Source organism: Paracoccidioides brasiliensis (assembly GCF_000150735.1).
Source record: "Paracoccidioides brasiliensis Pb18 unplaced genomic scaffold supercont2.4, whole genome shotgun sequence".
NCBI classification, from domain to species: Eukaryota; Fungi; Ascomycota; class Eurotiomycetes; order Onygenales; family Ajellomycetaceae; genus Paracoccidioides; species Paracoccidioides brasiliensis.
This window is the reverse complement of record NW_011371361.1, coordinates 1,060,927-1,088,798: the sequence shown is the minus strand read 5'-3', so window position 1 is coordinate 1,088,798 and position 27,872 is coordinate 1,060,927. Positions and strand designations below refer to the sequence as shown.

The following is a 27,872-nucleotide window of genomic DNA, read 5'->3' as shown; positions in this document are numbered from 1 at the left end:
TCGCTTTCGCTTAACCCCCCCTCTCAACAGGAAAAGCCTTGATGAGAGCCTTCATTCCCTTCACAACCTGATGTGCCACCTTCCCCCATCCATACGGCTCCTTATGAAAATTCTCCTTTCCTTTTCCCATATTCAACATATCCTGAAGTTGCTGATCGTTTTCAAAACAACTCTTCTCCTTATTCCCGTTCAATCCCTTGTCGTGCTTCGAGGCAAGCTTCTCTTTAATCTTCCTCTCTCTGGTGTCATCTTTGCGCACTAGAAGCCTTTCAATTTCAGCCTGGGACGCTGCCACACCGACAGCAATTACACGGCGAGTCTCCGCACAATCGCGTTCCCACATTTCTGCTGGGTCTGCGGGAGCTTCGAGGTCGGAGATGAACGTGGAGAGCTTGTCATATTCTTGGATCAACGATTCACTGCATTGGAGCAGAGCTTGGCTTCTGTGGTACAGAGGATGTTTGCCTGTTGGTACATCTTCAAGAACGAGTTTTTGAGCGTCCACTTTGGATGTTAATCCTGAAGGCCCTGATGTCGTTCCGGACGTCTTCGCCCCTGTAGGAGCTAGAGCTGTGCTAAGGAGGGAAACGATATGGGAGCGGAACACCTCGGATGCAGCCTCCCTGAAAATCCCCATTATCTATTGATTAGATGCTGGGAAAAGAGGGGAAATTGAAGTGTAACTCAATGGAGAAGGGGAGAGACGGCGGGCGGGATGAAATAAAGCCAAAACTTTCAACAAGCAACACACCTCTCTCGAACCTCCGAGTCCACCAACCTAACAAGCCTTCTTTCCTCCTCACTGATGCACTTCTCGAACTCTTTTGCATAATTGTCCCTCTTTTCAGGACGCTCCATCGCGGCTTGCAGATCCCTCAATGCCTTCCTGTTCCGCGTCCCCAACCCAGTCAACATTTAACGCGATCAATTGCAGTGCGACTCAACAAGAGTACAGGATATAGGACGCTCTATAATGTTATCTGCTCTCTTACCTAGTCGCCTCCGCCTCCCAGTCGTCGTCCTCATCTTCATCCAGATCCAAATCCACATCTTCGCCATCGGACTGGACAGTATATTCCGAATCCTCTTCGCTTTCCCCGATGGCCGCACGCGTATTCCTCTTCCCTCTAATCCCAGCCCCAACTCGCATTCTTTTCCTCTGTCCCTGAGCAGCTCCTTTGCTCGTGGGATCTGCTGCTGTACCTGCTACTCTAGCTGTTAACTCTTTCCTCACAACTCATAACGGGGGAAGTACATAAGTGTGAGGCAAAGTGAACTGGACTAGCTGTATAAAGGGAGAGATTAGGGGGTATGGAAAACCCTCATTTCGGCTCACCAGCTCTCTTTCTATCACGAGGCATGGCCGGATGAAGATGCAAATCTTTCAGGTCAACTAAATTTTGCCTCAGGATAGTGATTATCAACTTATTTGAACCAAGGTCTCACGGATTGATTGGGGGTATGACATGGATGTGAGGGTGTGAAGTTGGATTGGTCTGATCTGCCAGGTCGGTTTAAGGGGCAGTGGTCATGTGACCCAAGATTCTTAGTCCAAGCAACTGCCGAAGCAAACGAATTAAGGGATGAGAGACAAAGAGTGGTACCCTAGAAAATCAGTAATCATAACAATATATTCATCAAATTCCTATACCTAATATTCCCATTCTATCCGTCTTAAGAGAAAATCTCTGCCTCGAGTCTGTGCTCTTGTCTTACTCTGCATTGCCTCTTCTGCCCACTCTTCATATTTCTTCCAACGACAAAATCCCATAGGAGAAAAGAGAGAACAAAAGGAAAGAGGGGAAAACTAATATAAGTAAATATGAGAATATCAAATTGAATGTGAATAGAAGGTCCTCTGTGAAAAAGGACAAAAAATGACAAAGGAAAAAGCGTGGACTAAAACAGATTTAACGAAAGTCTGTCAAATTATATCTTAGAGAAAGTGAAAGGCAATACAAAAAGGCAGAATTTATATCCCAGTTCCAGCACCAATTTCCAGATTCCAGCTCTAGTTTCCAGAACGCAATTTTGGAAAAACAAACATATAAAAAAATCCCCCAGTTAACTGCATGAATAAAAGATGGAGGAAAAGGAAGCTAAGATGGGCCATTCCTCTGAACGCAAAAATAGTAGTAGTGGTAAGAAAACAATGAAACATAACGCAAAATCATTCATTACGTAGAAGAGAAAAGAAGGGGGTGGGGGTTGAAAACTGAGTCGCAGCATCAGAGAAGGCAGCATGCAAAACCTGAAAGTCTCGTGAATCGAAAATAGTGTATCGACAACGGTTAAGGGTGGAGAAAAATTACAAGTGTGGAAGAAAAGAAGTTAAGTTGTTACATGAAAGAAGGGTCAAACGGGTTAAGATCATGTTTGGGGTCTGCAGCAGTCCAAGGCAAATGTGACGGCCAAGGGCACTGAGTAGTGCTTTGCAGAGAGCGATTGAAAGATCATCCGTGAACATAACAAGTCGAGGCAAGAATGTTAATAAAAAAGAAAAGGAAAAAAAAAATTCCAGGAAGAAAGAAGAATGGAAAAACAGATAAAAGCAAAAGTTACAAGCAAGATAAACAAAAGTCCTCCCAATTTAAAGAAAAAAAAAATCCCAGTTCCTAATGTTCTCCAATATCCGCTCTTATAAATAGTCTTTGGTATCACACCCAGGGTCTTCCGTGTTTTTTTTTTTTTTTTTTTTTTTTTTTTGACAACTTAGATCTTCTCTTTCATAACAGTTCATTCTGTGAAAGAAGAAAAAGAACATGCACCCAAGAAGTTGGAAATCAATTTCGTCTCTCCTCAACCTTAGGAAAATGGAAAACACCATGCAGAAACATGAATGAGAGGAACAGAAGGGAGAAAAAACAAGACTGAACAATCAAAGAACTGAGGGGGGATAAAATATCAAAAACAACTTCCCATTACAAGTTGAACATCGCATTGTGTTATCCTGGTTATTTTTTTTCTTTACCCACTCATCGTAAGCTCATTAGCATGTATATGGCCTATGCACTAAACAATGAAACAGCCTGCAGGTATAGGAAAGAAATGGGAAAAGAACGGGGAAAATAAAACGTAATCTCAAAGGCAGATATTTCCGAGATAACTTGCTCTCTGAGCAATTGTAAAATAAAACAAGAAAAACGAACAGGGTCCATAATTCGTGAGTCGGGACAAGTCTATATAAAGTAAACAGCAAGTTTCCGAGAAGGCCTGGGACTCGCGCGCCATACACCGGCATAAAATCATCATCCCTGATCTTCTTGATCGATTTCTGGCGTACAAGGTATATCTAATCGAGAAGTCGAAACGCAAAAGAGAAAGAAAGAAAAAATCCTTTAAAACGACAGGGCTATAATGTAAATGTCGAAATCGTACGGGCGGGAGATAACAGGAGTTATTGGGTGTTGTCCGTAGGGAGGCGGAAGCGAAAGGGGTATTGTAGCATAACGCTGCGCGATAACATGAGACTCTTTGCTTCTCCCAGAAGAAAATGAAAACGAATGCAATATATTATACGATGCCATACAGCGTCGAGGGGTATAAATCGAGGGTACATCATGAACCGAGTGAAAGGCCTTGGAAGCGATTTGTCCAGTCGCCTTGTGTGGGATGGGTTTGGCGGCCCGCTGGTCCCAACCCAGCGGCACTGTTGAAGTCGCCCAGGTTCGGGTCCCCAGTCCCGTAGTTGGTTGAAGGGATAGAAGAGAACGGATCTGTTTGCGGTTGAAGAACTTGTGAAAAGCTAGACAGCCCCAGCTCAGCTTGTCGGCCAGCAGCAAAGGCCTGGTAAGGGTCCCTGTACGTGCTCCGCGCGGTTCCAGTAATATCTCTGGCGGCAGCGTCTGCATATCCCCCTGTCACACCTTGGCCAGCGCCTGGAGTAAACGGTTTAAAGTCATGGGGCCGGCGTCGGTCTGGGTGGTTTTCTTGACCAAACCCCATGGCGCTAGTGAGTCCAGCAGTTGGCGTAACGAAGGAAGCTGGGTTAATGGCGGACATCCAGATCCTTGTCTTATAGATTTTAAACAGATCTGTGACAAGGGAATTGAAATTGATGTAGGTATCAGCGAAATAATAGAATGTGAGCTTTTTCCAGTCCCTACATACAGAATATATGGTCAGTTCCCTCTTTGAGGTCATCCAAACGGGTGCTTGGATCGAACTTACATTTGGAACTCGGCATCCAGAATTTCCATATTAAGCCGGTGCTCAGCTACCTTTTGCTGGCAAACACGCTTTGCCTTAGCTTCATTCCCCTCCTTCTCACGGAGAGTTTCAATTTCGTGGCTTTGAGCAAGCCGCTTAATCAGCTTGGGCTTAATATCTCCACCCTGTGGTTCTTGCATTCCATGTTGACTCTGTTGGCCCATACCGCCCACAGCACTACCAGGGGCGCCATTCAAGTTGGAGGAAACGCCGTTCGGATTCACTGCATTTGGAGCACCCGACTGGCTTTGGCGTGAGAATAGCATAAGCCATTTGTAATGTTCCTCTGCGTAATATTCTTTATATTCGCGAGCTTTTGCCCAGGTTACATTTGCGTGACTAACTGTGCCAAGGTCCGTGCCACGATCCGCTTCAACGATGACAAGGTCACCGGTATTCACCTGCAATCCAGTATCTTCCTGGATATAGAACACATCTGCCCTGTAGCATTTGAATGTGACAATGAAAAGCTGCTGGTTATGGTGCGCTTGGGCCAAGTTCGAGTGCTGACGGCCAAAGGCGTTGGGCATAACATATGCCTGGTGGAGGGAGGTGGACATCCCGGAGGAAGCGATATTTTCGGGAGCGCGGAGGGGGTTATCGTGTCCATTGAAGTAAGAAGCTGCATGTAGACGGGCCTGTAAACGATCCTGTCCTGTTGTATGGGCTGTACGGTGATGATTCAAACAAAATTGGAGATACTCACGATTGTTGTCAACGGAAGAAGTAAGGGTTCCATCAGCATAATTTCCGAGGCTATCTTCTCGGTTACCCACGGAGCCAATGGCAGCTTGCTGAGAATCAGTGGAAGAGCTGATAGATGGGTGTCTCATGGGAATATCAGCGAAAGAGTGGCGACGACTCTGGGGTCCCTCTGGAATACCACCAAAGCCAAGCGAGGTTTGCCAGTGGGCCTTTTTAATATTTTCTAGCGTACGGTTCTCCAAGGAACTAAAAGCCGGGAATTGCTTTTCGAGGTTAGTTGAATGTTCACTGAGCCTTCTCCGCCCATTGCTCCTGGAATTGCTGTATCCAGGAATCTCTCCCAGCTCGTCATGATCCTCAACTGCCACTCTCTCTTCTGGGACACTTCCAGGGAGACGATGGGGGTTATGGCCTTGAGCAATGGAGAATCCACTCGTTGCAGAAGCTGAAGACATAGCACGATCGCGGAACCTAGAGTTTTCAAGTTGGCTAGATGCTGCTTGGCGTAAAAGAGCATTTTCCAAATAGAGTTGTTCCATGCGACGTGTCTGGGCCCAATTATATCCAGCTTCGGAGGTGCTGGGGAGGTGGTGATGGCTGTCATCTTCATCTTCACGAACACGCCCAAGGGTTGCAGGATCATGTCCCAGCTCCCCGAGCATGCTAGGTCGAGAAGAGCGGCGCTGGACTGAGAATTGGGCACTGGGCCCTCTGCGTGTGGTTGGAGTAGGTATTCCAGCGGTAGAAGTCGGCAAACTGACTGATTCTGGATCTAGCTGGCCAACAGAGTACGACTGGGAACGATATGTTTTGGGGGTAGGATGAAGAGGAATTGCAAAGGGGATGTTGGAGTCCCCAGAGATGGTTCGTGCTAGAGGGCTGAGAACGTCGTCTCCGTTGTTGCTTGAGGATAAAGTTGGCACATTCGAAGTTGGTGATTGGAGAACTTCTGTCAGCCTTGATGGGGGTTCTTTGCGTGTCTCTGAGTTCCAAATGGCAGTTCCCCACGGGGAAGATCCAGCGCCTGACGATCCCCAACCAAGCGGTGCATTAAGTCCCGGGCTAGTCGCACTACCCCATGAAGTCGGTTCGGCGGCGGCTGGCGTTGTCGGGTTAGAATTTGTAGCTGAAAATGAAGAGCCAGTTGGCAGTGAGGTTTTTCGAGCCAAAGAAGTGGGAACTTCGTTGAGCCATGATGTGCGTCGCGTAGGCTTAAATACAGGAGCGGCTGCGACTTGGGTGGGGTGATGATCTCCTTCATCGTCAGAGGAAGCCAAAACCTCCGAATCAGGGGTAGATTTTCGAACACCTTGGCGAGTTTTCTCGAGCAATATTGAAGCGTTATTGCCAGGAGGTGGGTATGCGGTATGCGGGCTTTTCGCAGCTGGTGTTGTACCCTTGCTTGAGTTACTTCTGCTTGACGAAGCCATGATTGTTGATTGATTTATAGTATGAAGGGGGAAATAGAAATCGGGTGTAGGCGTTTAAGTTGATGTTGACTCTTGAAGAAAGCCTATGTTCTACGCTGCTAGAACTTGTAATGTTAGCCAAATGTCAGCGCTTTTCTAATCACAGAGGTCCTTGGGGACACATGTTCGAATATGGAACCACAACCATTCAGTAGAGCATTTATAGAACGAAGGAAACTGTTTATATCAAACGAAGGGAATAACAACAATTCAAATAAATCATGAAGAGCGCAGTGGCAGTTAAACCGGATATAAAACGTAAATATCACAACTTACAGCGAAAAATTAGAACAGATGCTAGGGAAAAATACAGATCAGGGAAGATAAAAGAAAAAGAAAACTCAAAAGCACGAAAAAAAAAAGAGCAAAGGTAGCCAAATCACAAGCAGTGAAGGCCACCGCCTGTGAATTCAGGTCACAAAACGTATGAAATGTACGCACGTAGAATGGGAAAAGAGAAAGATAAACGTACAACTCCTCGACCAATAGAGCACCTGTAATTGCAGCTTCTCTGCAGAAATGATGGCGTGGATGTTAATGTTCGATCTCACAATCGAGAGAGATTTCAACAGAGATTATACGTATAAAGTCAAACACATCTGATCAGGGCCTGTCTGGGTCTTCTTGCGAAGCGTAGTTATTCGTAATTGAGGATCAATGTCGTGAATGGTGGGTCGACGGGGTGGATGAAACTATACACAATATTCGTGATAACTTGAGAGTGGCGGGAGGGGGGAGAGGGGGAGAATCTAAATCATTAAGATACATAAAGGAAGAGTTAGCCCATCACATTCACACATATCCAGTATTGCATGATATCCGCCACATAAATCTCCCAACGTCGTCAGAGCCAGCAGGAGGAGCAGGAGGGATGGTTGCCCTTCAAAAGGAAGTCGCTAAGCTCCCCCTCGATAATCAGGCCACCCTTTCAGCCCAACGGTTAGAGCAGAGCTATCCCAATGTACATGGCACATTGAGTCAACAGTCTCCACCTTGCACATCTCAGTAAAGCGTGGCGAATGGAACTTCGCCTCCCAGATTGAGATAAGGGCCAGAAATCTCAACGTCAACCATCAAATAGAGTGGTTAATCGCGAACATCTGGTCCAGTCAATCACGGAACTTCCCGTTCCCAAAGTTCCCGTCGCTGGGTAGCGTGCCCAACCCCGAGAATGTCTCCATCAACGGGCTTCTGGATAGGTGGGCGGTTTCCCAATGACGGAGCTCACAGATTTATATAGATATATATTCAGGCCGTGTTTGCTACTCCTTCTCGAAGGGAACTGGCAGGGCATTCCATCAAGGATGCAAATCCGCCGCATCCGCCGTTCTCTGAAGGGTGGAATGCGCATATATCGAACAATAGAAGAGGGGGAGATATAGAGAGAACGGGAAAAATGGAGCTTACCCAGAAAGTAATCTTCTAGCTAATGCGACGGACGAAAAGACGAAGTGGGGTATTGTAGATAGGAATTTTTGGGTATTGTCGCGCGTAACACTGATCTATGTAGAGTTGCAAGCATTCAGCTTTGAGGCATGGTAGGCCGGGAAAAAAAAAAAAAAGATATCTTCCTCTGAACAAATAAAACTAGGCAAGGTAGTATAAAACTCACAGCTCGAGGATTGGTCCTGGTGTGGTGAGCCTCACTCAAATGTTTTAAAGAAGTTGGCGACAGTCACGGGAGTTGGCAGGCGAGATGGATTCAACCGTCAATACCTTTGAGAAAACAAGTAATGACAAACTAACGAAGCGACCAGGCTTCAGTGCTTGCAAGGTTAGGTAGATTTGCGAAAACTTCTCGCCCAGAAGAAGGCCGAGTGGCGATGGCGTGTCAAAGGGGGTGATGTAGTTGTGTAGGTTGTTATGCAGGACAGGACCGGAGGGCGTAAGAACGCAGCGGCTTCCCCCTTGCCGGCAGGTTTATTTTTTATTTTATTTTATTTTTTTATTTATTTTTTTTTTCTCGTTGTTTTCTTGAGCGCAGCTAGTGCAAACTCGGTAATTCTTGCTTATAATTCTTCCTTCTGATTTTCGCTCTCTCTCTCTCTCTCTGTTTTTCCCTCTTTCTCCTTATTGGTTGGTATTCCGTCTAATCGCGGGCTATTCTGTAGGTATAGGTATATAGGAGGGCGCCGCGAGAGTGGATTCGGATGGCGAAAAGGGGTCAGGAAAATCTTTCGACTCGCACGGGGGGGAGGGGTCAAGGAGAGGCGTCAAGAAGAGGCGGGGTGGGAGGGTCTCGCGATGCGGGAATGCGGGCGCGGTGTTGTGGTGTGTTGTAGTATGTCGTCGTAGTTAATGGGAGGGGGGCTATCTATGGTGCTGATATACTTGTACTGGTGGAAGAGAGTAAACTGCCATCAACAAAGCCATGCAACAGGCCTTAGACCAAGCGCATCCTCAAGATGGAGCCAGACAGCGCGCAGATGATCGATCGGGCGGAGGAACAATTGATGACGATGGAGGACGACGGGGGCATTTGGGGTGCTGTAGAAGAAGAACAGGGTGGTAGGGATAGCAGGGATAGTTGGGATAGCAGGTAGGGTGGCGGAGGATGGCGTTCAATCAGAGAAGAGGAAGGTGGATGAAATAAAGTCGTTCCGTGTAGTCTGAGAGTTGGGAGAGAGTTGGGGGAGAGTTGAGAAGAGAGTAGAGTTAAAGAGAGAGTTGAGGAGACCAGCGAACTGCGGGAATAAAGTTATGTGGGCAGACAGCTAAAGTTGCCGTCTACGTCGTATGGGGGCGGATCCGTCCTTGGAGACTAGGGAGAGTTTTGCGGAGAGAGGAAGAGCTTTGGAGAGTTCTGCTTCTAAGTTCTGGGACGACGCTGGAGGCTAACCGCTTAATTAAATAACTAGTTATCACTAATGCCTCCAGGGGATAACTAATGGGGTTAGTCGCAAACAAGTTTTGGTGGTTAGCCCTGTTATCATTTGGTGTTAAATACAGTCTAAACGGGCCTGGAAACCATCGCTGGATGCGGCTAAGAGCCACCGTAGAGCTATGAAGTACGCAGAGGAATGCGGGAAACAGGATCAGGAAAATTCTACAGGTATTTAGGGGGGATTTGAATTATCTGCATCTACAATATCCGTTTCGTATTTAAGATACAAATAGGAAAATTTAAAGCAGTTCACGCCTGATTGTTTTTGTGCGTGCATCTTCTTGGAACCCCTGACAACCAACCAGCAGTGGGGCCTTTAGTTAGAGCTGTATCCACAATTCCTATATGCAGTACTCTTACCTCCTCCAGAGTACTCCAGGCCTGAAAGCTGAAGGCCCATATTCTCCATCATCATCATCATCATCATCATCATCATCATCATCATCACCTAGATCCACTATCAGTGAATGGGAAGGATCAAGGAGATCGTGGTCTTCGATTCGTGGATGGATTCAACGTGAAGTTTCTGGAGTCCTCAACTCCATCGTGCTGCAGCAGGTTACGCTCCCCTTCGGGTTGGAACAGGAACAGTTGGGAACAGAAGAGGGGAACCACTCACAGGCCGGCCAGCTGAGCAAAGGACTCTAAAATTAACCCCTCTGACAGCAACGGCTTGATGCCAAAGAGGATGGGCCCTCAAAAAAGAAAAGAAAATCAATAAAAAGAAAGAAGAGAGGAAAAGAGCGCGGAGAAAAGCGGAGAAAAGCGTGGCGGGGGCGCATTAGAGGTAGTTAACTAAAAAGCCCGCCCAGCCCGTCGCTTCATCGCGTTCCAAATTTTCAAAGGATATATAATTCATCCGTAACGTCTTGCTACGGGATTTTGGGCATGCTCTTCCCATAAAATAGTGGCGGGGAAAGCTCTAAAGCTCTATCCTTCCTTTCATTACTTCAAACATCAAGACCCCTTCATGAGCTTGTAGATTGGTGATTGACTAGTTATAATAACTAGGCCTGTCAGAAACAAAAGTTTGCACGAGGGAAATATTGCTCCCAAAAACTGGGGCAAATCACAGCCATATCGCATCATTCGTCTTGGGTTGCCAGTTGGTAGAATGGAGACTTGTCTCGCCGAGCGGACCAACTATCCTGGTTCCTTAGCAGGCCAGCTATAGGGCAGAGCATCCATCGTGAACACCAAACACTTGAACCACGCAGCCCGGATGAATCGCGGCTTTGAGCAAAGGACATTCATCAGTCGTGGCAATCAATGCTTTTGTTCAACCTTGTCCGAAATCTCCGCAGTGATAACTGATGTCCTACTGCTTCCCCCCCATCCACACACAAGCAGCAGAAAGTAATTGAGTTTCGGGTGCAATTCCTTACTGGACTGGAATTCCGGCTTCCGGTAAAGCAAATGGGCCAAAAAGGCAGCTGGAGAGAAGGACCATAGACTTTTTCTGGTGGTTTCAGCAGTACGCCTTACCCCGATTTCCCTTTTCCATAAAGCGTCGTTCAAACCATGGTTTCCTGGGCCCAGTCGAGCTTTTAACCTTTTTGCACACCAACCTTGTCAAAAGCGAATCAGCACTTCAATGTAAGCTGGTAGAAGTCTAAATAGAGATAGATCTCTTTAAGGTTGTTCAATTTTCAAATACTGTTTTTTTTAACAGTGCCTTTAGAGTAACTACCGTGCCCGCAATCCTCCAAAAAGTCTTGTCCCTCTATCCATGGATATAGGTAAAGTCATCTTCAACAATCCGTCCCCTCATTTTGTGGCATGTTGGGTGGAACCTACCAAGCATCAACCCAATCATTTACAACGGGACCTCGACCCAAGATCATACGAGGCCATGCGGCAACAATCCGACGAGTCAGCGTTGTCGGAACGGTCTGGAAATGGTTGTCAGTCCAGGTTGATCCCCCCTCAACCCCAGCCCAGAGCCATCGGCGTAAGATAAGCGGCGGGGCTTGATCATAATTGCACTAGAAGGTCTAGTTTCAAAAAAAAAAAACTCAGACATACTCAACAACTTCATTGTTGTCAACCCCCGAAGTGCATGAGGTACAAAGGAACGGTGGAGAGGCACACAGCCTTGTGACAAGCACACATGGCGAACGGAGAAAAGCTAACACCTGTCACGACTCACCAGGGCCTCCTCCAGCCGGTGATCGCTGATCTGCCCGTTGTTTTTCGCCTGGAGATTCCAGAGTCCAGGGTTCCATCCGCTTGTAAGTCGTCAAGGTTGATCGAAGAAATGAATAAACACCACTTTTCCTCCTTCTAGGAGAGGATGGGTTGTTGGTCCTTTGTGTTAGTTAACTGCCTAGGCACTCCCCTCGACAACAACGACAGTAAACTAGCTAACCTTTTCAATAAAATAAATAAATAAGAAAAAGGTAGGGCGGTGCTCCGTAGTGATTATCAATATCTAGTAAATATGCACTCATGTCACTAATGTTCCTCTACTGGCCCATATATTACTTGCTTCTCCGTTACTCTGTACATACATACGGTGTCCTGTATGCAGATGGACCCTCAGATCCCTTTCCACCGTGACCAAGGTGCAAATCTCCCGGACACCCTAGGCATTTGGTCAGCACGGGAGTCCACCATCCTTGATCCTCGAAACTCGAGATCTCACCATAAGACAGATATCAAAGAGCGGGTTGTCAGAAGAAAAGCTCTACATATTCATCTAGGTACATGCAGGAAAAGAGGAAAAGTCAAATTGGACTGGCTCATGCTTTTGATTTAAACTACGCATGGTTATCTAGTTGTCTGCCAGGAAAAATTGAAAACCCCGTCATTATTCATTGGAATTGACGAATCAACATTCCGCGGAAGATCACACAGAAAGATTTAAACCCTCAACAATAGAAACGCAAAATCAAGACCGGAATGTTAACAAAAAGTAAAATTTTAAAAATAGTAAATAAAACATCCCAGAGTGAGAGAGAAGGGGGGGGTGTGTGGTTGTGGTCCGTGGGTACCCGCGATATAGTTCCAAGAGCCAGGGAATATGCCTGGGTTAGAGTGCATAGAAAAAAGCTCGCATATAACTTAGCTTTTTGCAGGTCAACCTTTTCTGCGTTGTGCATAAACCCTCCTCGCGGCAGGCAGTCGGGGGAAGCCTATCAAAGGGCAAGGAAAGGCGAGGGACCTTGGTGCAGCCTGAGGGGATGGACGCAAGAATGGCACCAAGTGGTCCATTGCATGTTTGAGAGGAACAGAGATGGGAGATGATTTTGGTCCTCGGGAATGATCATGGGAATGGGCTCTGATGCATTGCTTTCATGCAGGCCATGCTGGTCCAAAACTGCGGGGTGCAGTAGATTGCTACATCGAGACTTTTGACACTCCCCTTTTTTTTTTTTTTTTTCATTTTCTTCTTTTTTGCTTGCTCCCTTTTCTTGTTATGAAGTTCTCTTGGTGAAAACATTTGTCTGAGGATTTCCCTTTTTGTATGTTCATTGTTTTTTCAGACTGGCTTTTTGTTCCCGTTTTGAGCAAATTGTTATATATGTTATTTCTCCTGATATACAGGTGGTTAATGGGCATTATTCTTTTTAACTACCAACCCATTCTCAGCAAATTCACCAGAGAATATATATATATCCATTGTGAATAATTTTCTACTTGATATTTCTCAGCTGGTAAGTTATTTTGGAGATGGTGAATGCTTGTGGATCCTCAACGGTGAGACAACAGACGAGAAGTAAAACGACGAGCAAGAGATGATAATATACTTAGTTAATAAATCCAATATTATTAATAACGTGCAACCTAGTTAATTGCGCAACAAAATATGGAACTCCAAAATGGAAAGACATTGGACTTTTTCCTTTTTCCCTTTTTCCCTTTTTCCTTTTTCCCTTATTCCTTTTTCCCTTCTTTTGCTCTTCCTCAGGACGTTTCTTCCGCCACCCCCGGGTCGATAATAGGCCAAAATTTCTTCTTGACCCTCCACTCCTCCTCTCCCCATCGAACACCACCGCCTGTGCACCACCTATCATATGATCCGCTAGACCATCCACCCCACCAGCTTCTGAAGCAAGAAGACGGCCTAACCCCCTTCCCCTCTCTCTCCTTACTGCTTCAAATCCGCCACCGCCAACCAGGCCCTAGATCCTATCGGCTGCGGGGCTTAGCCGACCCCCCTCCCAAAAAAATATAATAATAATAATAATAAATAAATCAATAAATAAATAATAAATAATAGAAAAAGCACCCATCGCGGTCCGAGTTGTCCGTTTTTGTTTCAGGATCCTGTGCTCCCGCATCTCATGATTCGATTGCCTGTGGATTTTTCCCTTTTCCATCCATATGCTTCATTTTCTTGCATTGCGGTTGTACAGGTACGACCACTCTTATTTTAAACTTTAATGGGATGTTCTTTTTTAGCTACCCAGCTAGCGGGAAATGCGGTTCAAAGTGGAAGTTTTGTGTCCGCTGTGCGGATGTGGTGCAGGGCGGAGCGATTGTGGGGGTTGGCGCTGGTTTTCCCCCCCCCCCCCCCCCCCCCCCCCCCCCTCCACCCTCTGGGGTGCCATTGCTTTCCTTTGTTTCCCATCTCATCGGAGGAAAGGGAGAAAGATGTGAGCAAGGAGGACTTGGCGGTGGCGGGACGGGGCTGAAGGGGAGAGACGGGGTTCATGATATGTCATTGATGGCATGTGCATGTGCCGTTTGATAGGAGGAAAGTTCCCTAAGGGGTTCGTCCCCTTGGAAGGTGGTTCAACTTCCCAACCAAATATACGACGGTGCCAACTTCTCTCCGCTGGCGGTTATATCCATCACTGGATTCAATTTGCTTCTGATGTAACATCGCACAAAAAGCAGAGGCCAAAACTGGGCCTCATTTCTGATTGGTATGGCGAAGAGGGCGGGCGTCCGCTTGTCCATATTTAAACATGCCGCATATTCACGTCATGACCTGTAAAGGTAGGGATGAATAGCACTTGCACGAAAATTTGCGCAATTACTCCTATTGAGCTCAGTCAAGCGGGATTGGATTGTAACCTCCGGGTAGAGGTTGTTCCGTGAATGGCAGGGGCGCATACCAAGGGCTTAGCCACAGCACGATGGAACGGGGAAAGGGGCGCTTCGAGGCGATGAGATTAGGCCAACAGAAGCCATACAGGGGCAGGTTGGTCATCAGAAGTGTTTTGAAAAGGGAAGGGTCCTAGCCTATGACGTCAGGTTAGAAAAACAAACTCCGCGGAAGTTGGATATCAGGCTAGGGTTGGGCATATGTCTCTGCATTGCTTTTGTCACACTTGTTTTAATCGCCAGCTCTTCAGGCATTAGTGGGCAAAAACTTGTGTCTCTTTAATCAAGAGGAGTTTGTTGGTTGACTTCAAAAGGGTGTTTGGAGAATAGACAAGCTTCAACAAGTAAATTAGCCCGCGGATCCTGCGCAACCAAAAAGTTCCCTCAGTTTATCAAACGTAGAGAAAGACCCCATTCATAATTATTTCAAAGAGATAACATGGCTTGAATGGTTGGGATGCATGTAGACGCATAGTTTGTTGTACAGCAGAGCATATATGAGAAAGCGGAAGGCAAACGGTAGGCAAACGTAGGCAATACGCAAACGCTGCCCGGGATATATCTGATTATAGAAACATCGAAAGAAAGTCTCAGAGAGGAGACCCAAGGAAATGCTTTAGACGAAAATCAGCAAGCAGCGAAGAGAGATAAGAGGGCTTAAAACGCTCTCTCCATCTTGGTCACTTAACCGTTTCCAGACTGCTCGACACAGTCGCCTGAGGACCCTTTTGCTGCCGCAACTTTTCTTCGAACTTATTAAATTCACTCAGGGCGATCTCTTCCTCTTGATCCAGCACCTGATTGACTCCTTTAACTTCCTCAATCTGAATGGGAGAAGGGGAGGAAAAAAACGGGTGTCAGTAATTCCTGTAAAATTCTAACAAGCTTGTGGAAGAAGGTGTGAGGCGGGTGGAACTCTCTGCGAGGCCACGCAGAGTGGGCGCAAAAAGGTTCTAGAACTCCACTCACATAATGCATCAACATCGACTCAATCCCATTCTTCAACGTCACCGTACTAGAGTCGCACGTCCGGCAGGCACCCCGCAACTTCAAATTAACAATCCCATCCTCAAAACCGCGGAACTCAATGTCGCCACCATCCTCCTGGATCGCCGGACGGATCCTTGTCTCCAGCAACTCTTTAATCATACCAACAACCTCGTCATCGTCTTCATTGTAGCTTAGCGAATCTTCTTCCTGGGCTTTGCTTCCAGCCCCTGCCTCGGAGATAGTGACAATTGGGTCGCCGGCAGTTACGGCTTCGGTGATCAGACTGAACACTTCCGGTTTGATATGTGCCCAGTTTGCGTCGCCGGCTTTGGTAATGGTGATGAAATCGGGCCCGTAGAATACGGCTGATACGCCATCGACATTGAGGAGTTTTGATGCTAAGGGGGAGGGGTAAGGTGGTGCGAGGGTCGAGCGTGGGGAGAGGTATTCTAGGAAAGTGGTTGGGAAGTTTTCTGGGAGGACGGAGTGATTTGGGATAAATTTCAATGCCTATTGGAAACGGTAGATGTTAGCTGATGGCTCCATTCTTTCTCTTATATATATATTTAAATAAATAAATAAAACATAATTAAAATAGAAAAACTTTCGCTCCAACTACGCATCGATGTATCCGTTATGCAATTAAGCAATGAACTTAAATTCGCCGAAAAGACATTGGTTTCCAAGAGTTCCCCACTCACATCAGCATTAGGAGTATTCTCAGTTTGTATAAATATGCTCCGACTGCCCACAGGAGCATTTAGCTGCGTCCCCGGTGCAGTGGGCTGATGTTGCGGACGCAGCGTTGGTCTATGGTGTGACGGTGAGGAGGTAAGTCCCGAAATTTTCGCAGCAGCAGTGTGCACGCTCAAGGCGCATTCCGGTCCACGGAGGCTCAGGGCCGGCCCCAAAATGCGGCTAGAGGGCCGTGATCGAAAGATCAACTGTTTGAATGTTCTGGATAGAGTTTTTGTGGCCATCGTGAATATAGATACATACATCTATCTAAAAGTGATATATATATGCTATTTGGACGGAAATGGGAAGAGGAAAGTTTTTGGTGGTCGGCAACTTTTACTCGTTAATCAACTAACGTAGACAACTACAGCCGATGTGCAGATGACGTAATTAAGGGAAGATTTCCGCGGAGAAGTATCACGTGATGGAGCCTGTGCCCTCCATTGTTGGGTTGGTTCTTGGTAGGAAGAGACTGTTCGCTACCACATAACATCTATCCGGAAACATTAACATCAGAGCCATACCGGAATGTGAATAGCGATTGGTATCCGCAAGGCTGGCGGGTGACTATCACGGCGACATTCGATAGGCTACGACGGTCCGTTTCAGGGTATGATCTGCAACACAATGGATGGTTCTTTGCTTTATGTTCTTCACTTGAGGCAGATATTGGGAAAAGGGATTCAATATTTTTCATTTCAATATTTGGACAATAGATAGACACTAAAAAAATAACAAGACGTGGAAGGCACAAAGTCTATCCTGCTAGAAAACCAGATCGGCGTTTGGGCACCCAAATCAGAGGGGATCCTCGTACATTGAAGGAAGATCGAAAGATAACACCCAAAAGCGTTATTGGCATTCGTCATGTCATGGTATACCTGGAAATTTTTATAACAAAATCCCTCTTCCTAAGCAAAAGAGTTGAAACGAACTAGAGATGAAAAAGAGTACAACCAAAAAAGGGGGAAGCTCATCTTATGATTTCTTTCCTCCCGCTTTGCAATAGTAGCCCCGAAACTTGGCAAGTTAATAGCATATACCACAGCAGATACGGAAGATATCAAAAGTATAAATGAAAAAAAAAAAAAAAAAAAAAAGTTGGAGGGAAGGGGACCTGGCACCGCATCCCCCCCGCACCCGTTCGGGTCAAAACACCAAACAAGAAAAAGGAAGACGAGAAGAAAGAGAGAGAGAAGCGGTGTGAAACGCCACAGAGCCAGATTCGGTTTATAGCTATGCGGGTATATACGAGCAAGAGCGAAATAACGGGGGGGGAGATATCACATGTACAGCGCATATAGTGGATATATCAGAATGACGAGAATTTTCAAAGCAAAGATGAAATCAAACTGGCAACCCTAGGGGGACAACTCGAGCGCAACGAGTTCAAACTGATGGAGCGGATAGAGAGAAGTAAAACAGGTCATGGGGTGAAAAAATGGAAGTGTTTGCTTGGGCAGTGTCATCTCTATATGTTGGGGTAGGGGAAATCGTGAACATAATCGATCGTAAATCTTCATAAATGAGGCCATTGGAGGTCCAACGAAAAGAGATTCTCAAGCTCGACGCCAGCCGAATCGTCTGCGGGGCGGCTCAGTTCCTGATGGGGGTTCAAGCTGCGTACTCCGATTATAAAGTTCCTAGAGATGGTAAAAGAGAGGTTAGAATTGGGACGAGATGGCCAAAAACGAGGGAAGAGGATTAAATCTTACATCCTGATCTCCCGAAAACTTGGTATCCAGAATTAGACGCTGAACATCATCATTTTTCGAATAACAGGGGAATGGGGTGCGTTGGCTATTATGAATGCCCAAGACAACTTCGCCCATGATCTCAAATTTTTTCCAGTTGATGCGATCATTGCCAGGACCGATAAATGTTCTGTTGCCTTCTTCTGCCGAGACGAGGTCGCGTCGGTGGAGAGGGAGGAATGGGATCTTTTCTGCAAATGAGTTCTCCCAAGCTAGTCGATAAGCGAAGTGGCTTTTTTCCGTGCCCATGAGAATGACCAGACTCATAAACTGCTTCTGAACGGTTGGGGATACCAGCTCCCTGGTTTGTGTAAGTCGAAAGACGGGAGTCCCGTTAAGCCCTGCAATAACGGCTCCAAGGGAATTGTAATTGTTTAACTGGCGCAATTTCTGAGTGGGAAGGCAAGTCAGTAAATGGACGGATACGTATAGGAAACAATTATGGCGGCCAAATCACTAACCATTGCGATGTTCATGAACTTTTCCAAAGCCTGCGCTCGATGCTTGGGTTTGTCTCGAAACAAGACCATGCTTGCGACAAATAATGCTAAGTGATTGAACTCGTCTATCATCCTGTTGACACTACACAGACCTTTCGTTGAAGTCCTGTCATCCGCAGATACGCTCACGTGCCGGACGAGATCTCGCGGTCCCAAAGAACTAAACATGACCCAGTCGATACGTGTCACCTCCCGCGCAAACTCATCTTCGGAGATAGCCATGAACATTTTCCATTGCTCCTTTGTGAGGAAGTGTTTCGGAGACAACTCTAGTCGCTGGGCTTCTTGTTGGGCAGACTCCACACTCAACAATGTCAAGAATGATTGACTGGATATACTGCCCGACCTATAAACGCTCGAAGCCGTTGAGAGATTGGAGAGGTTCGAGGACAGATCATGATTATTATCGCTTAGGTCCAATGAACTCATATTATTCAGGGTACCATCGGTGGATTGAGCAACGAAAGTTGCCGGCGAGCTCTGTACAGATGTATCCAGGAATGTTTCGACATTTTCAGACTCATTCTCTTCGTCTTCATAAGCCCAACATAGATCTTCATCATCCACAAACTTTTCGAGAAAAGAGCTCATCTCTTTTGCGGCAAAAGCGAAAACGTAGTTCTTCTCCAGCGAAGGTAAAAAATCAGTCAGACGCTTCCGTGTCTTTGAGCCAGCAAAATCACCTGGATATTCCGATACCCATTGCGCCATGATATTAAGCAACCTTAGATGGTTTGCACGCTGCACCAATAGCGGGCTCGGTGCCGACCCAATGCTTTCGAAGCGTGCAAGCAAAGTCGAGAGGAGCTTTGCAGGTGTGGCAAATTTTCGATATAAACACAGGAACATGTTGGCAAATTTTGCGTCCTGCTTGGACATGGGAGGTGCCAAAAGGCGATCCACAAGCTCATCGAATGTCACACCTGGGTCGATAGACTTGTCCGTGCTAGCATCAGAGCTGGACGGAGGCCCAGTTCCCTTGAGATCATCACCTTCATCCTCCATATCCAAGAAGCTGCTAAACGCGTCTGAGCTACCACTGTGTCGCCAGGTCGTTTGTAATCGCTGATATGGGCCTTTATTGGATGATATTTCTTCGGGAACGATGCTCGTTCCTAGTCTTTCCCCACGGTTCAACCGGTTCCCAGGAGGAGTTCTGGGAGGCACAGGCTGTGAATTGCTTCGAACATTTCTCGATCCTTGAGCAGTGGACGCCAGGTTTGAATCGTTTAAGGATTTCTTGGCTCGATGGTTGCTGCGGTCAGTGGCAGGCGCACTGGCCAGAGTGGATTTGGGGTTCTCGGAGCTAGCGCGGATATGCTGCCTGTTTTGTGAAGGGATTGGACGACGAGTTGCTCGACTAGACGCAGAAGAGAGCGTTGCAGAAGTTGACGCCGGTTGTAGATCAGCTACATCTAAGTGATGGTCAGCACCGACGAAATGTAAGGATTATTCAACCACATTGACTTTTGTCGGTGGTCTTAAATCGAGGTGAAAAGAGAGCAAGTCATAAAAAGTAGCCGGCAAAATAATTTAAAACGCAACAGTCAAGCCCGGTTCATCGACGAGAACGGCTAGCCCATGGGTGGTGACAATAGGGGGAGTGTGCGTTGAAAGAAAGTCAGCCAACGCAGATATAGGTGAGTCTAAGACCACAAAATAAGACAACTAAAACGGTGGGGAAGAAGCGGGAGGGCCATTAGCGCAGCAGAAATAAGGAAATCAACAAGCGCAGAATAGCTAAACAGCAAGCCAACCAACCAGCCCAATATATGTGGGGTGGTTATTGGCAGAGCCAAAATGCGATCTGACAAAGGTGGATGCTAGCGTGTAAAAAAAAAGTTTCAAAAGAGAATTAAAATATCCAAACAAGGCGAAAACGCTTGGGACAAAAAGGAAAAGTTAGACTAGGGTTTTGGCAGGGGAATGGAAAACGGCTGTTTTGCGGCATTGCCAAGGTGGGGAACACAGCCACCTGAAAATCCTTACCAGAGGTTCTGTCTATGATAGCCCTGAGGATGTTCGAAATGCATTTCTTCTGCGACTCTGGGTCATCAGAATACGTGTCCTGGACGTCAATACCGCTCAGTATTCGACCGGCTCGATGGTAAGTTTCTTGGTCTATCCGGGAAGACGGGACTTGGCCCTCCCGTCTACAGCCCACAACAATAAATGGAATTGTAGCTTTTGACAGCGCACCTATCAAAGGGTCATTGGAATTAGTTTTCACAATTGTTTGGTTTATAGCCTTGGCTAGAGATCGCCGCTCGGAAAGAGGGAAAGGATAGAAAAGTAAAATGAATATGGGATAAATAATAATAACTTATAAGTTATCTACCGACAGAAGCCCGCACTTAAATGTAAGATGGCGACGGGGTAAAACTTTGATAAAAACTTCTTCCACTTACTAAATACTCGAGCAATTTGAGTCACGCCCCTCGCATCACTTGGATTAACCAGGACCAGGACGCCGTCAATTATGGGCAATTCCTGATCTCCTAGAAACTTGGGCCAAACGATGCGACTGCTTTCATCGAATGAGATTATGTGGCTCGTGATCTCCAGCAATCGCACGAGGTAGATGGTTCCATCCAGGGACATCTTCTTCATTGAGGAGCGCGATATGGGACTCTGTTTAAGATCTAATGCGCATTGCACAAAAGTGGACTTTCCCACTCCTTGTGCACCCACAACGGCCAAATTGACCTGGGCAGGACGAGGCCTAAGAGTCGCGGGTTGGATCTAAATGGCAACCCCCCATAGGTGGTGTCAGCAACGAAAAACAACAAAAATTGTCCCCACGGGAATTTTCGCAGGAGAACAAGGAGACGCGAACGATGCATACCTCAACCGAACCATTAGTTGAGACATGACCATCTATCTTGTCTGCGGTGGCAGAAGGCATCTCTTTCTCTTCGAGCACAGGACTAGTTATATCATCGCCCCTAGGACGAATGGTTGGTGGGTAGATGTCCCACGAAGGCGCTGAATAGGAGCGGCTTTGCAGGTACGGGCGTTGAGGTTGGGGGGTAGGCCGTTCCTGGGCGACCTTGCTCGTGGAACGCGTTCTGGGAGGACGTGGAGCAGACATTGTATGTATATATATAAAACGAGCGGAGGGGCATTCACACAAACACAGCGGCCCAGGGTCTGGGGAAATTTGTGTGCGGGAGCGGGGAAATAAGGGCAGATCATATCCTGATCCTGAAGCTTAGAGCACTTTTATCTGAAAGGCATCGTCTTTGCTATTACTACGGGGAAGGGCTTAAGTATTGAGCGGGGAATCTGATTAAAAGGACAGAGCAAGCAATGTGTTGGTGCCCGTGCTCTTGCGAAGAAAAACTGTGAGTGGAGGGGAATCAGCAGGGGGATGTGTGCGGAACTCTGTGGCGGTTGGAAACGCTGGACTCAAAGCATGGCTGGTGAGAAGTACAGCAGCACAGCAGCAAGATATGGACGCATATTTTAGCTCTGTTACCGGGGACGTCGAAGAAGAGTGCAGGGTGGCAGGCGATGGTGATGGGTTGAGCTCATGTTGCCTGTCGTGGACGCTGGAGGCTTGCCCCAGGTGGGCTGGGCGCAGGCAGGCGAGAAGTCTGGGCTCCAACATCTAGCGCCTCTCTCTCACAGAGAAACATCCACACATATATCGAACAGGTAATATACCGGGAGAGGCAGAGAAGCACTGGCAGTTACATGTGCAGTATTATCCAGGAGGAGGAATATATTTAACTAACTACGCCTTGGTTCGCAGGTAAACAAACGGGTGAAAGGGAAAAGTTGACATTCCGACTTGCGAAGCCAACTAATAAACCCTTTTTCTTTCGTTACGTTAACTAGATACCCTACACAGCAAATACACTATATAATATCTATTCTTAACAACCTGATCAACCACTCATATCGCCCTCACAAAGCTTCCTCCAGACAGCTTCTTAAATCGATTCTCCTATAGGCGATTCCAGACAAGGATTCGGCACTCTCGAGAAATCCTAGAGAGCTGGAGCTGATCGCCAGAACATCTCGAGACCTAGAGCGCGAGTCAGCAACAGTGGCAATCCAATCGCAGGACCAAAAAGCTCTCCAATCGAGCAACTGTTGCGCATGGACTCCCCGAGCAAAGTGACAGCTCCACCGCACCCCCAGTGGTGTCATGCGGACAATTTTACCATTCCTTGGGTAGACTTCTCGTTAAGACTGTTCTTCTGTTGCAACAGTGCGGGATTAAATGCATAATTTCTTATTTATACGCAACTTAGTGGGGAAATTTATTTTCATTGGCAAAATGTGGTGGGCATGGCTTTGGCTTTTTGGAAGTTTTTATCTGGAGACTCTGTCGACAGCGCGCTGTTGACAGCGGGATGTTATATTACATAGAAGCTTCGGCTAGTGCGAGTTCCCAAATACTAGGACAAATACCTGGGAATCCTACATTATTAAAACACCAAAACGCATCATCAATGCCTGTTTTTTTTTTCCCCCCGCGCCAGGAGGCCAACAATTCTTTAATCGCAACCCTGTAAAACGGTTACCGTTTGCACCGTTTACAACGTGCTTGTCTCACAAGGCTGTCTGCCATACCCAATTAGGGGGTAAGATATCAGGTTATACCGAGGTTTGTCGGATGAATCTGAATCACCTTCCCAAAGATCGATCCTGTGCGCTGCTGACCCGCGGAGAATGCTACGGAACAGCCCAGCTATTTATCACCCGGTTAAAGGTGACTGATCTGAGGCGGTGTCTCTAATAGTTAAAAGGAGGGACAGGATATCACGACATGGTCTTTCAGTCTTCCGGGGCGAGCCCCATGGTAATGGTAAAAATATGATGCTTTCTCTCCTTTGGGCACTGATTGCTTGTCAGAGCCGTTGGATGTGTGGGTGAAACCTGCATGGCATGGATACTTAAAGTTACCTAGGTCCCTTGACGGATTCACAACATCGTTATGGAACTCTAGCTCGCTAGTCAGGACTACTTATCATTGGATGTATTACCAGTCCAGATAAGGTTAACGACCTGATTGTGGAGGCAGGAAATATCAACAGCGATCCCGAGTTCGAAGCTAACGCAACCATTCTTCGTTGCAGAACGTAGAGCAGGCAACAATTCTTGACCGGTTGTTTATTGATGAAGATAAAGCGGCTAGCCGACCGGCATGGCATGCGGGAAAATGTCTCTGAACAGCACCAGCGCACCGCCTTTGCAAATTATTATGTCGAATATAATGTCGACATCTCCCCTCCATCATCTCCCAAGCCCACAGATGGATGGGTGGATTGATGATCCCTACCGGGAAATCCCTCACCGTTATCTTTTAAGTCGATAAATCCTCATCCTTCGGGTTGCGACTGCGTAGATTTCGGAGCAGTGTCACCGCCCGCTGCTAGGACCAAGGAAGCGAACTGCGCGAACCCTTCAGCATCAGCGCCGCCAGCAGCCCCATTGCTGCTCTCCAAACTCTCTCGCAATCGTTTCACCTTCCATAGCCCTCGGTTGAACCCTTTCTCCTCCGTCCAGGGCCCTCTGCTCTTCCCTCCCCGCCCAGCATATGACCCTCGGCCACGTCCGCGCCCACGCCCATAGTTGTTATGTTTCATCTCCACCCATTCTTCCTCCAGCGTCAGCCTGTATATATCTCGTAGCTTGGATCGCAGGGCGGGATATCGGACGAACAAGTTCTTTAGCTCCTGGGATGATTGTAGATCGCTGAAGCTGAAGTTGAGGGTTTCCTTCGCAGAATTGGAGTTCCGGGGTGGATTCGTCGCAGTAATGTCAGAAGGCTGTAAATTCAAATCAACTCCATCGTTACCGCCACCATGCGTAGCTGCAGCGGTGCCGTTTTGTAACGTATCACTCAGTCCATTCTGCTCTTTCGGCTCCTGCGCGTGTTCCTCACGGGCTTTGGGAGTACAATAGATCCTGTGTGCCTGGGTGCAAGCAAGCGAGCAGCTGTGCATGCATGCATGCGAGAATTAATATGTCAGTGTATTGCAAACTTTTGCCAACAAAATGAATGTCAATAACCACTTACCTTTGCGCACTGCATACCGGACAACGATATTTGGACGGCTCATTCGAGCACACTTCGCAAATAATCATATCTTGAAGTTATGCAGCAGATATCCTCGAAGCGTTCGGAATGGGATATCTATATAAAGTAAAAGAAGTTCACTGGGGGATATCAGTTAGCTAGTTCTTAATAAAACCAATTTTCTATTATCATCAATGTGAGATTGTGGATTGCATTAATCTGTTTTTAACATAACTAAAGTTAACTAGTTACGTTGGTTTAGTTAACTAGTTACTAACTTAGAAAATATCGCTTATATAATCACAAATTCCCCCAATAACTCTAACTATCTGTAACTTGAGCAGCTTCAAGAGCCGTCGAAGGACATACACTTATACTAATTACCCTCAGCATAACTTCCACCGGCCATTTCTGGGGTTGCTTCTTCATCAGACACCCCATCCAAATTTAAATATAACGCTCCCCAAAACAATAAAAGAATAAAAATATAAAAGAAAGAAAAGAAAAAGAAAAGAAAAAAAAGAAAATCCCGGAACAAACCATGGCATCTCAACTTCCCATCCAAGCCCGCTCCATCTACCGGTCCATCCTCCGCGAATTCCCCCAACGACCCCTCTCATCTCCATCACCGCTAAAAACCCGAATACGCTCCCGGGTCGCCTTGGAACCCTCGCAAAATGGTAGCAAAAGCCAAATCGCACAAGCGCAGCTCGACGAGGCGGAGCAGTTTATTCAGTATCTAAGAGCGCAGAGGACATATGTCACGTTGCTGGAACGGTATAACCCGGGCGCGGATATGAGTGAGGAGGAGCGCGTTAGGTTGACAGCTAGGAAGGTGGGCATGGAGTTACCCATTGAGAGGATGGAGTAGAATTGATGTATGGGTGTTGGAAGAAGTTGTGTGATTATTTTCGCTGGAAGCAAATTTTTTTTTTTTTTTTTTTTTTTTTTTTTGGCACTTGTCTTCGCATTGATCCTGTAGGATTTTTGCGACGGGGGACGAATGCGAGATACCAACATTACTGCGCTGCTTTTCATTCCTGGCGGATCAGAGCTTGTTGCGCCCATTCCCTTACTTTCAAGGAGAATCTATACGGCCATCGAAGCGCGGTGGTATTCATGATATCGATTGACTGGAAGCTTTTTCGAAATGAGTGGATGCTCCTTGAGTACTGAATCATTGCATGGGCGGTATAAATGGAGCAGTCTTAGCAGTCTTGGTTTTACCTTTACTCATTTGCGATGTTAGTGGCTGCGTCAAATGGATGCCTGTTTATATATCTGCACCGACCGCTGTCAGAAAGTTGTTGATGCTAAAGATATCCGCAGATCATTGGGAATGTTAAGGGGGGTTGAAGAGAAAGCTATTCATGCATACGTCTAAGGACGATTGTATATTATATGTGCGTACAGAGATATAAAATAGATCATTCTTGGCAGATAGATAAGTGCATCTACATGTTTAATAAATAATCGTTTGGTAGTTATTTACCCCTTTTGAGACCTGGATGTTGATCCTCTGGTTACCCCATATCTCATCATCCATTGTTCATACATTTGGCCTTCACTCAAAATCATACAATGACAGAAAGATACTCTTAAAATAAAACATGGGGAGTAAAACTGGACACAAGACAAAGAATACAGGTTTCAAACAGTATATCTCTAGTTTAATAGGCAACAGTGAATAATTAGTGTTATAGCTCCCAATAACGCCCTTTGATAATGCTGTGTTATGTTCAAATAAATGGATACGAAACACCCCCAACAAAAATAATTATGGTAACATTTAAAAGAAGCAATGCACTGATACATGAGAACAAGGGCACTTGAGGAGTTAAACAGGGTCCTGCCGTAGAGTCGGAAGGAAATATCATTCAGGGGTATTATCAACGAATCTAGGATTGTTTTGGAGGTCTGAGAGAGTGTGTAGTGCTTTCAGGAGACCAGCTCTTTGTGGCTGCGCCACCATGCTGGTCAGCGTCAGAGGAAAGGGTACGAAATCGTCAAGGTCATCACGGCAATGTGAAAAAAAAAAAAAAAGGAAAAAGAGAGTAGAAATTGGGAAGCCACCAAACGAAGGGCGAAAGCGACTGAATTGGGTAGTTGTGAATCTTGGATTTTTTCGGCTTCCATTGCCTAAGCGCGCAAAGTACCTCGCGCCATCCGTCCGCCCATGTAATTTCCCGCAGCGGAGTTGAAGAATCTCGATATCAGTCCAGTTCCGGCAGCCGTTTTTGCCTTTTTGGCAGGCTGTTGGGACGCAGCCATCGAGCTAAGGGGATGGTGCTGCTGAGGTTTGGCTTTCGGTCGAAGGGTATGGATGTTAACGTAACTACAGGATATTGCTGCTGACGCTGGACTGGCATGGCTTTCCGCGACTATAACGTCATCAACGGCATAGGAGCCCGGGCCGAAGCTGGAGGGTGTGCCTCGAGAGCTTGGGGCGAGGCTAGATGAACGAGATGACGAGCTCGGTGCCCTGGACCCGCCACGGGAGAGCGGTGGTAGGTCCTTGATCGAGGGAGGAGAAACAGATCGGTCGGATCGGTAAGGCGATGGGAGTCGCTTTTGGCCGACGTGATGGGTGTCGAGTCGCGACCGAGTTTTCCGTGCCATTGTCAGCGCTTCGCGGGAGTCGTTAGTGAAGTCATTAGCTTGTCGGTGTTGCTGCTCTTCCATTTTGAGTTCATGTTGAAGCATTTCCTTTTCGCCCTCAAGCTGGAAACGCTCGCGGATCGGTGCAAGGAATGGTTCGAGATAGTAAAATAGATCCTTTTCTGTGACACGGGTATCCCAGTTCAACAAATAGAGCAACTGACGTTCCATCAGGTTGACTTCAGGAAGAGAAAATCCGAATTCATCAAAACCCTTAACTGTTGTATAGCGGGCCCAGTGTTTATTCTTTGGACTTGAGTCATTCAGATTCTTGGCTGCAAGGATCAGTGATGCGAGGAAGATACGGTGACCTGTACATCGCATCCCCTTGGACATAGCTGGAAGCTTAGCTCGAAGGCGGCCCAGAAAGACCAAAGAGCTCATAAGAGTAGGGACTTCGACATGTGATCGATTGACAATGGAGCAGATAAACTCGGCCAAAGATGGAAGAGGAGGCAGTAATCGAGGCGCGGCGCTCTCGGAACCGTCGATCGGGGGTGTTGTTGGGGGAGTATGAGGTTTAGATTGGGTGAGGGTCACGGGTGTCACCTCTTCCTCGCATCGGATGACCAGTGAAGCTTGCTCCGCAAGGTAGAAAACCATCTCTCGGGAAACTGGCAACGTGACAAACTCATTCAGAGCAGCCCGGTTGTAGGAGGACGTGGACTGCACCATGTCTGCTATACAAATCCTAAGTCTAGACAGTATGTGTTGCTGGCAAAGAGATATCCAGTTGGTAAACACAGTGGGAAAGAATCCGTCAAAAAGCCCCAAGCGATATTCAAGAAAATAAGTATAAAATGAACCAGTCAAACAATATTATCGTAGATTTGCCCAGTGCCAAACGCAAAAGATGGTCGGTACACCGCAGAGGAATGAACC

At 46.7% G+C, this 27,872-nt stretch overlaps 9 protein-coding genes across 9 annotated transcripts; 3 read left to right on the top strand and 6 right to left on the bottom strand.

Moving 5' to 3' along the window:
- Positions 1 to 10: 10 nt before the first annotated feature.
- PADG_11670 (uncharacterized protein) lies at positions 11 to 1,361 on the bottom strand (the record flags this gene model as incomplete). Its single annotated transcript, XM_010761598.1, has 4 exons — positions 11 to 623; positions 752 to 886; positions 993 to 1,206; positions 1,337 to 1,361. The coding sequence occupies 4 exons, from the start codon at positions 1,359 to 1,361 to the stop codon at positions 11 to 13; spliced, it is 987 nt and encodes a 328-aa protein (XP_010759900.1).
- Positions 1,362 to 3,558: 2,197 nt separating this feature from the next.
- On the bottom strand, positions 3,559 to 6,344 carry PADG_03855 (uncharacterized protein; the record flags this gene model as incomplete). The annotated part of the gene is made up of 2 exons (XM_010761325.1): positions 3,559 to 4,102; positions 4,171 to 6,344. The coding sequence occupies 2 exons, from the start codon at positions 6,342 to 6,344 to the stop codon at positions 3,559 to 3,561; spliced, it is 2,718 nt and encodes a 905-aa protein (XP_010759627.1).
- A 3,268-nt stretch (positions 6,345 to 9,612) lies between these two features.
- On the top strand, positions 9,613 to 9,915 carry PADG_11669 (uncharacterized protein; the record flags this gene model as incomplete). Its single annotated transcript, XM_010761597.1, has 1 exon — positions 9,613 to 9,915. The coding sequence occupies one exon, from the start codon at positions 9,613 to 9,615 to the stop codon at positions 9,913 to 9,915; it is 303 nt and encodes a 100-aa protein (XP_010759899.1).
- Positions 9,916 to 10,996: 1,081 nt separating this feature from the next.
- On the top strand, positions 10,997 to 11,554 carry PADG_11668 (uncharacterized protein; the record flags this gene model as incomplete). The annotated part of the gene is made up of 2 exons (XM_010761596.1): positions 10,997 to 11,218; positions 11,420 to 11,554. 2 exons carry the CDS (start codon positions 10,997 to 10,999, stop codon positions 11,552 to 11,554), a joined length of 357 nt encoding a protein of 118 aa, XP_010759898.1.
- Positions 11,555 to 14,999: 3,445 nt separating this feature from the next.
- Positions 15,000 to 16,289, bottom strand: PADG_03852 (uncharacterized protein; the record flags this gene model as incomplete). The annotated part of the gene is made up of 3 exons (XM_010761324.1): positions 15,000 to 15,143; positions 15,289 to 15,819; positions 16,011 to 16,289. The coding sequence occupies 3 exons, from the start codon at positions 16,287 to 16,289 to the stop codon at positions 15,000 to 15,002; spliced, it is 954 nt and encodes a 317-aa protein (XP_010759626.1).
- A 1,317-nt stretch (positions 16,290 to 17,606) lies between these two features.
- Positions 17,607 to 21,392, bottom strand: PADG_03851 (uncharacterized protein; the record flags this gene model as incomplete). The annotated part of the gene is made up of 6 exons (XM_010761323.1): positions 17,607 to 17,690; positions 17,763 to 18,191; positions 18,263 to 19,716; positions 20,291 to 20,500; positions 20,710 to 21,043; positions 21,147 to 21,392. The coding sequence occupies 6 exons, from the start codon at positions 21,390 to 21,392 to the stop codon at positions 17,607 to 17,609; spliced, it is 2,757 nt and encodes a 918-aa protein (XP_010759625.1).
- Positions 21,393 to 23,631: 2,239 nt separating this feature from the next.
- PADG_03849 (uncharacterized protein) lies at positions 23,632 to 24,400 on the bottom strand (the record flags this gene model as incomplete). The annotated part of the gene is made up of 2 exons (XM_010760909.1): positions 23,632 to 24,220; positions 24,333 to 24,400. 2 exons carry the CDS (start codon positions 24,398 to 24,400, stop codon positions 23,632 to 23,634), a joined length of 657 nt encoding a protein of 218 aa, XP_010759211.1.
- A 473-nt stretch (positions 24,401 to 24,873) lies between these two features.
- On the top strand, positions 24,874 to 25,203 carry PADG_03848 (uncharacterized protein; the record flags this gene model as incomplete). The annotated part of the gene is made up of 1 exon (XM_010761322.1): positions 24,874 to 25,203. One exon carries the CDS (start codon positions 24,874 to 24,876, stop codon positions 25,201 to 25,203), a length of 330 nt encoding a protein of 109 aa, XP_010759624.1.
- A 1,268-nt stretch (positions 25,204 to 26,471) lies between these two features.
- PADG_03847 (uncharacterized protein) lies at positions 26,472 to 27,665 on the bottom strand (the record flags this gene model as incomplete). Its single annotated transcript, XM_010760908.1, has 1 exon — positions 26,472 to 27,665. One exon carries the CDS (start codon positions 27,663 to 27,665, stop codon positions 26,472 to 26,474), a length of 1,194 nt encoding a protein of 397 aa, XP_010759210.1.
- Positions 27,666 to 27,872: the final 207 nt, after the last annotated feature.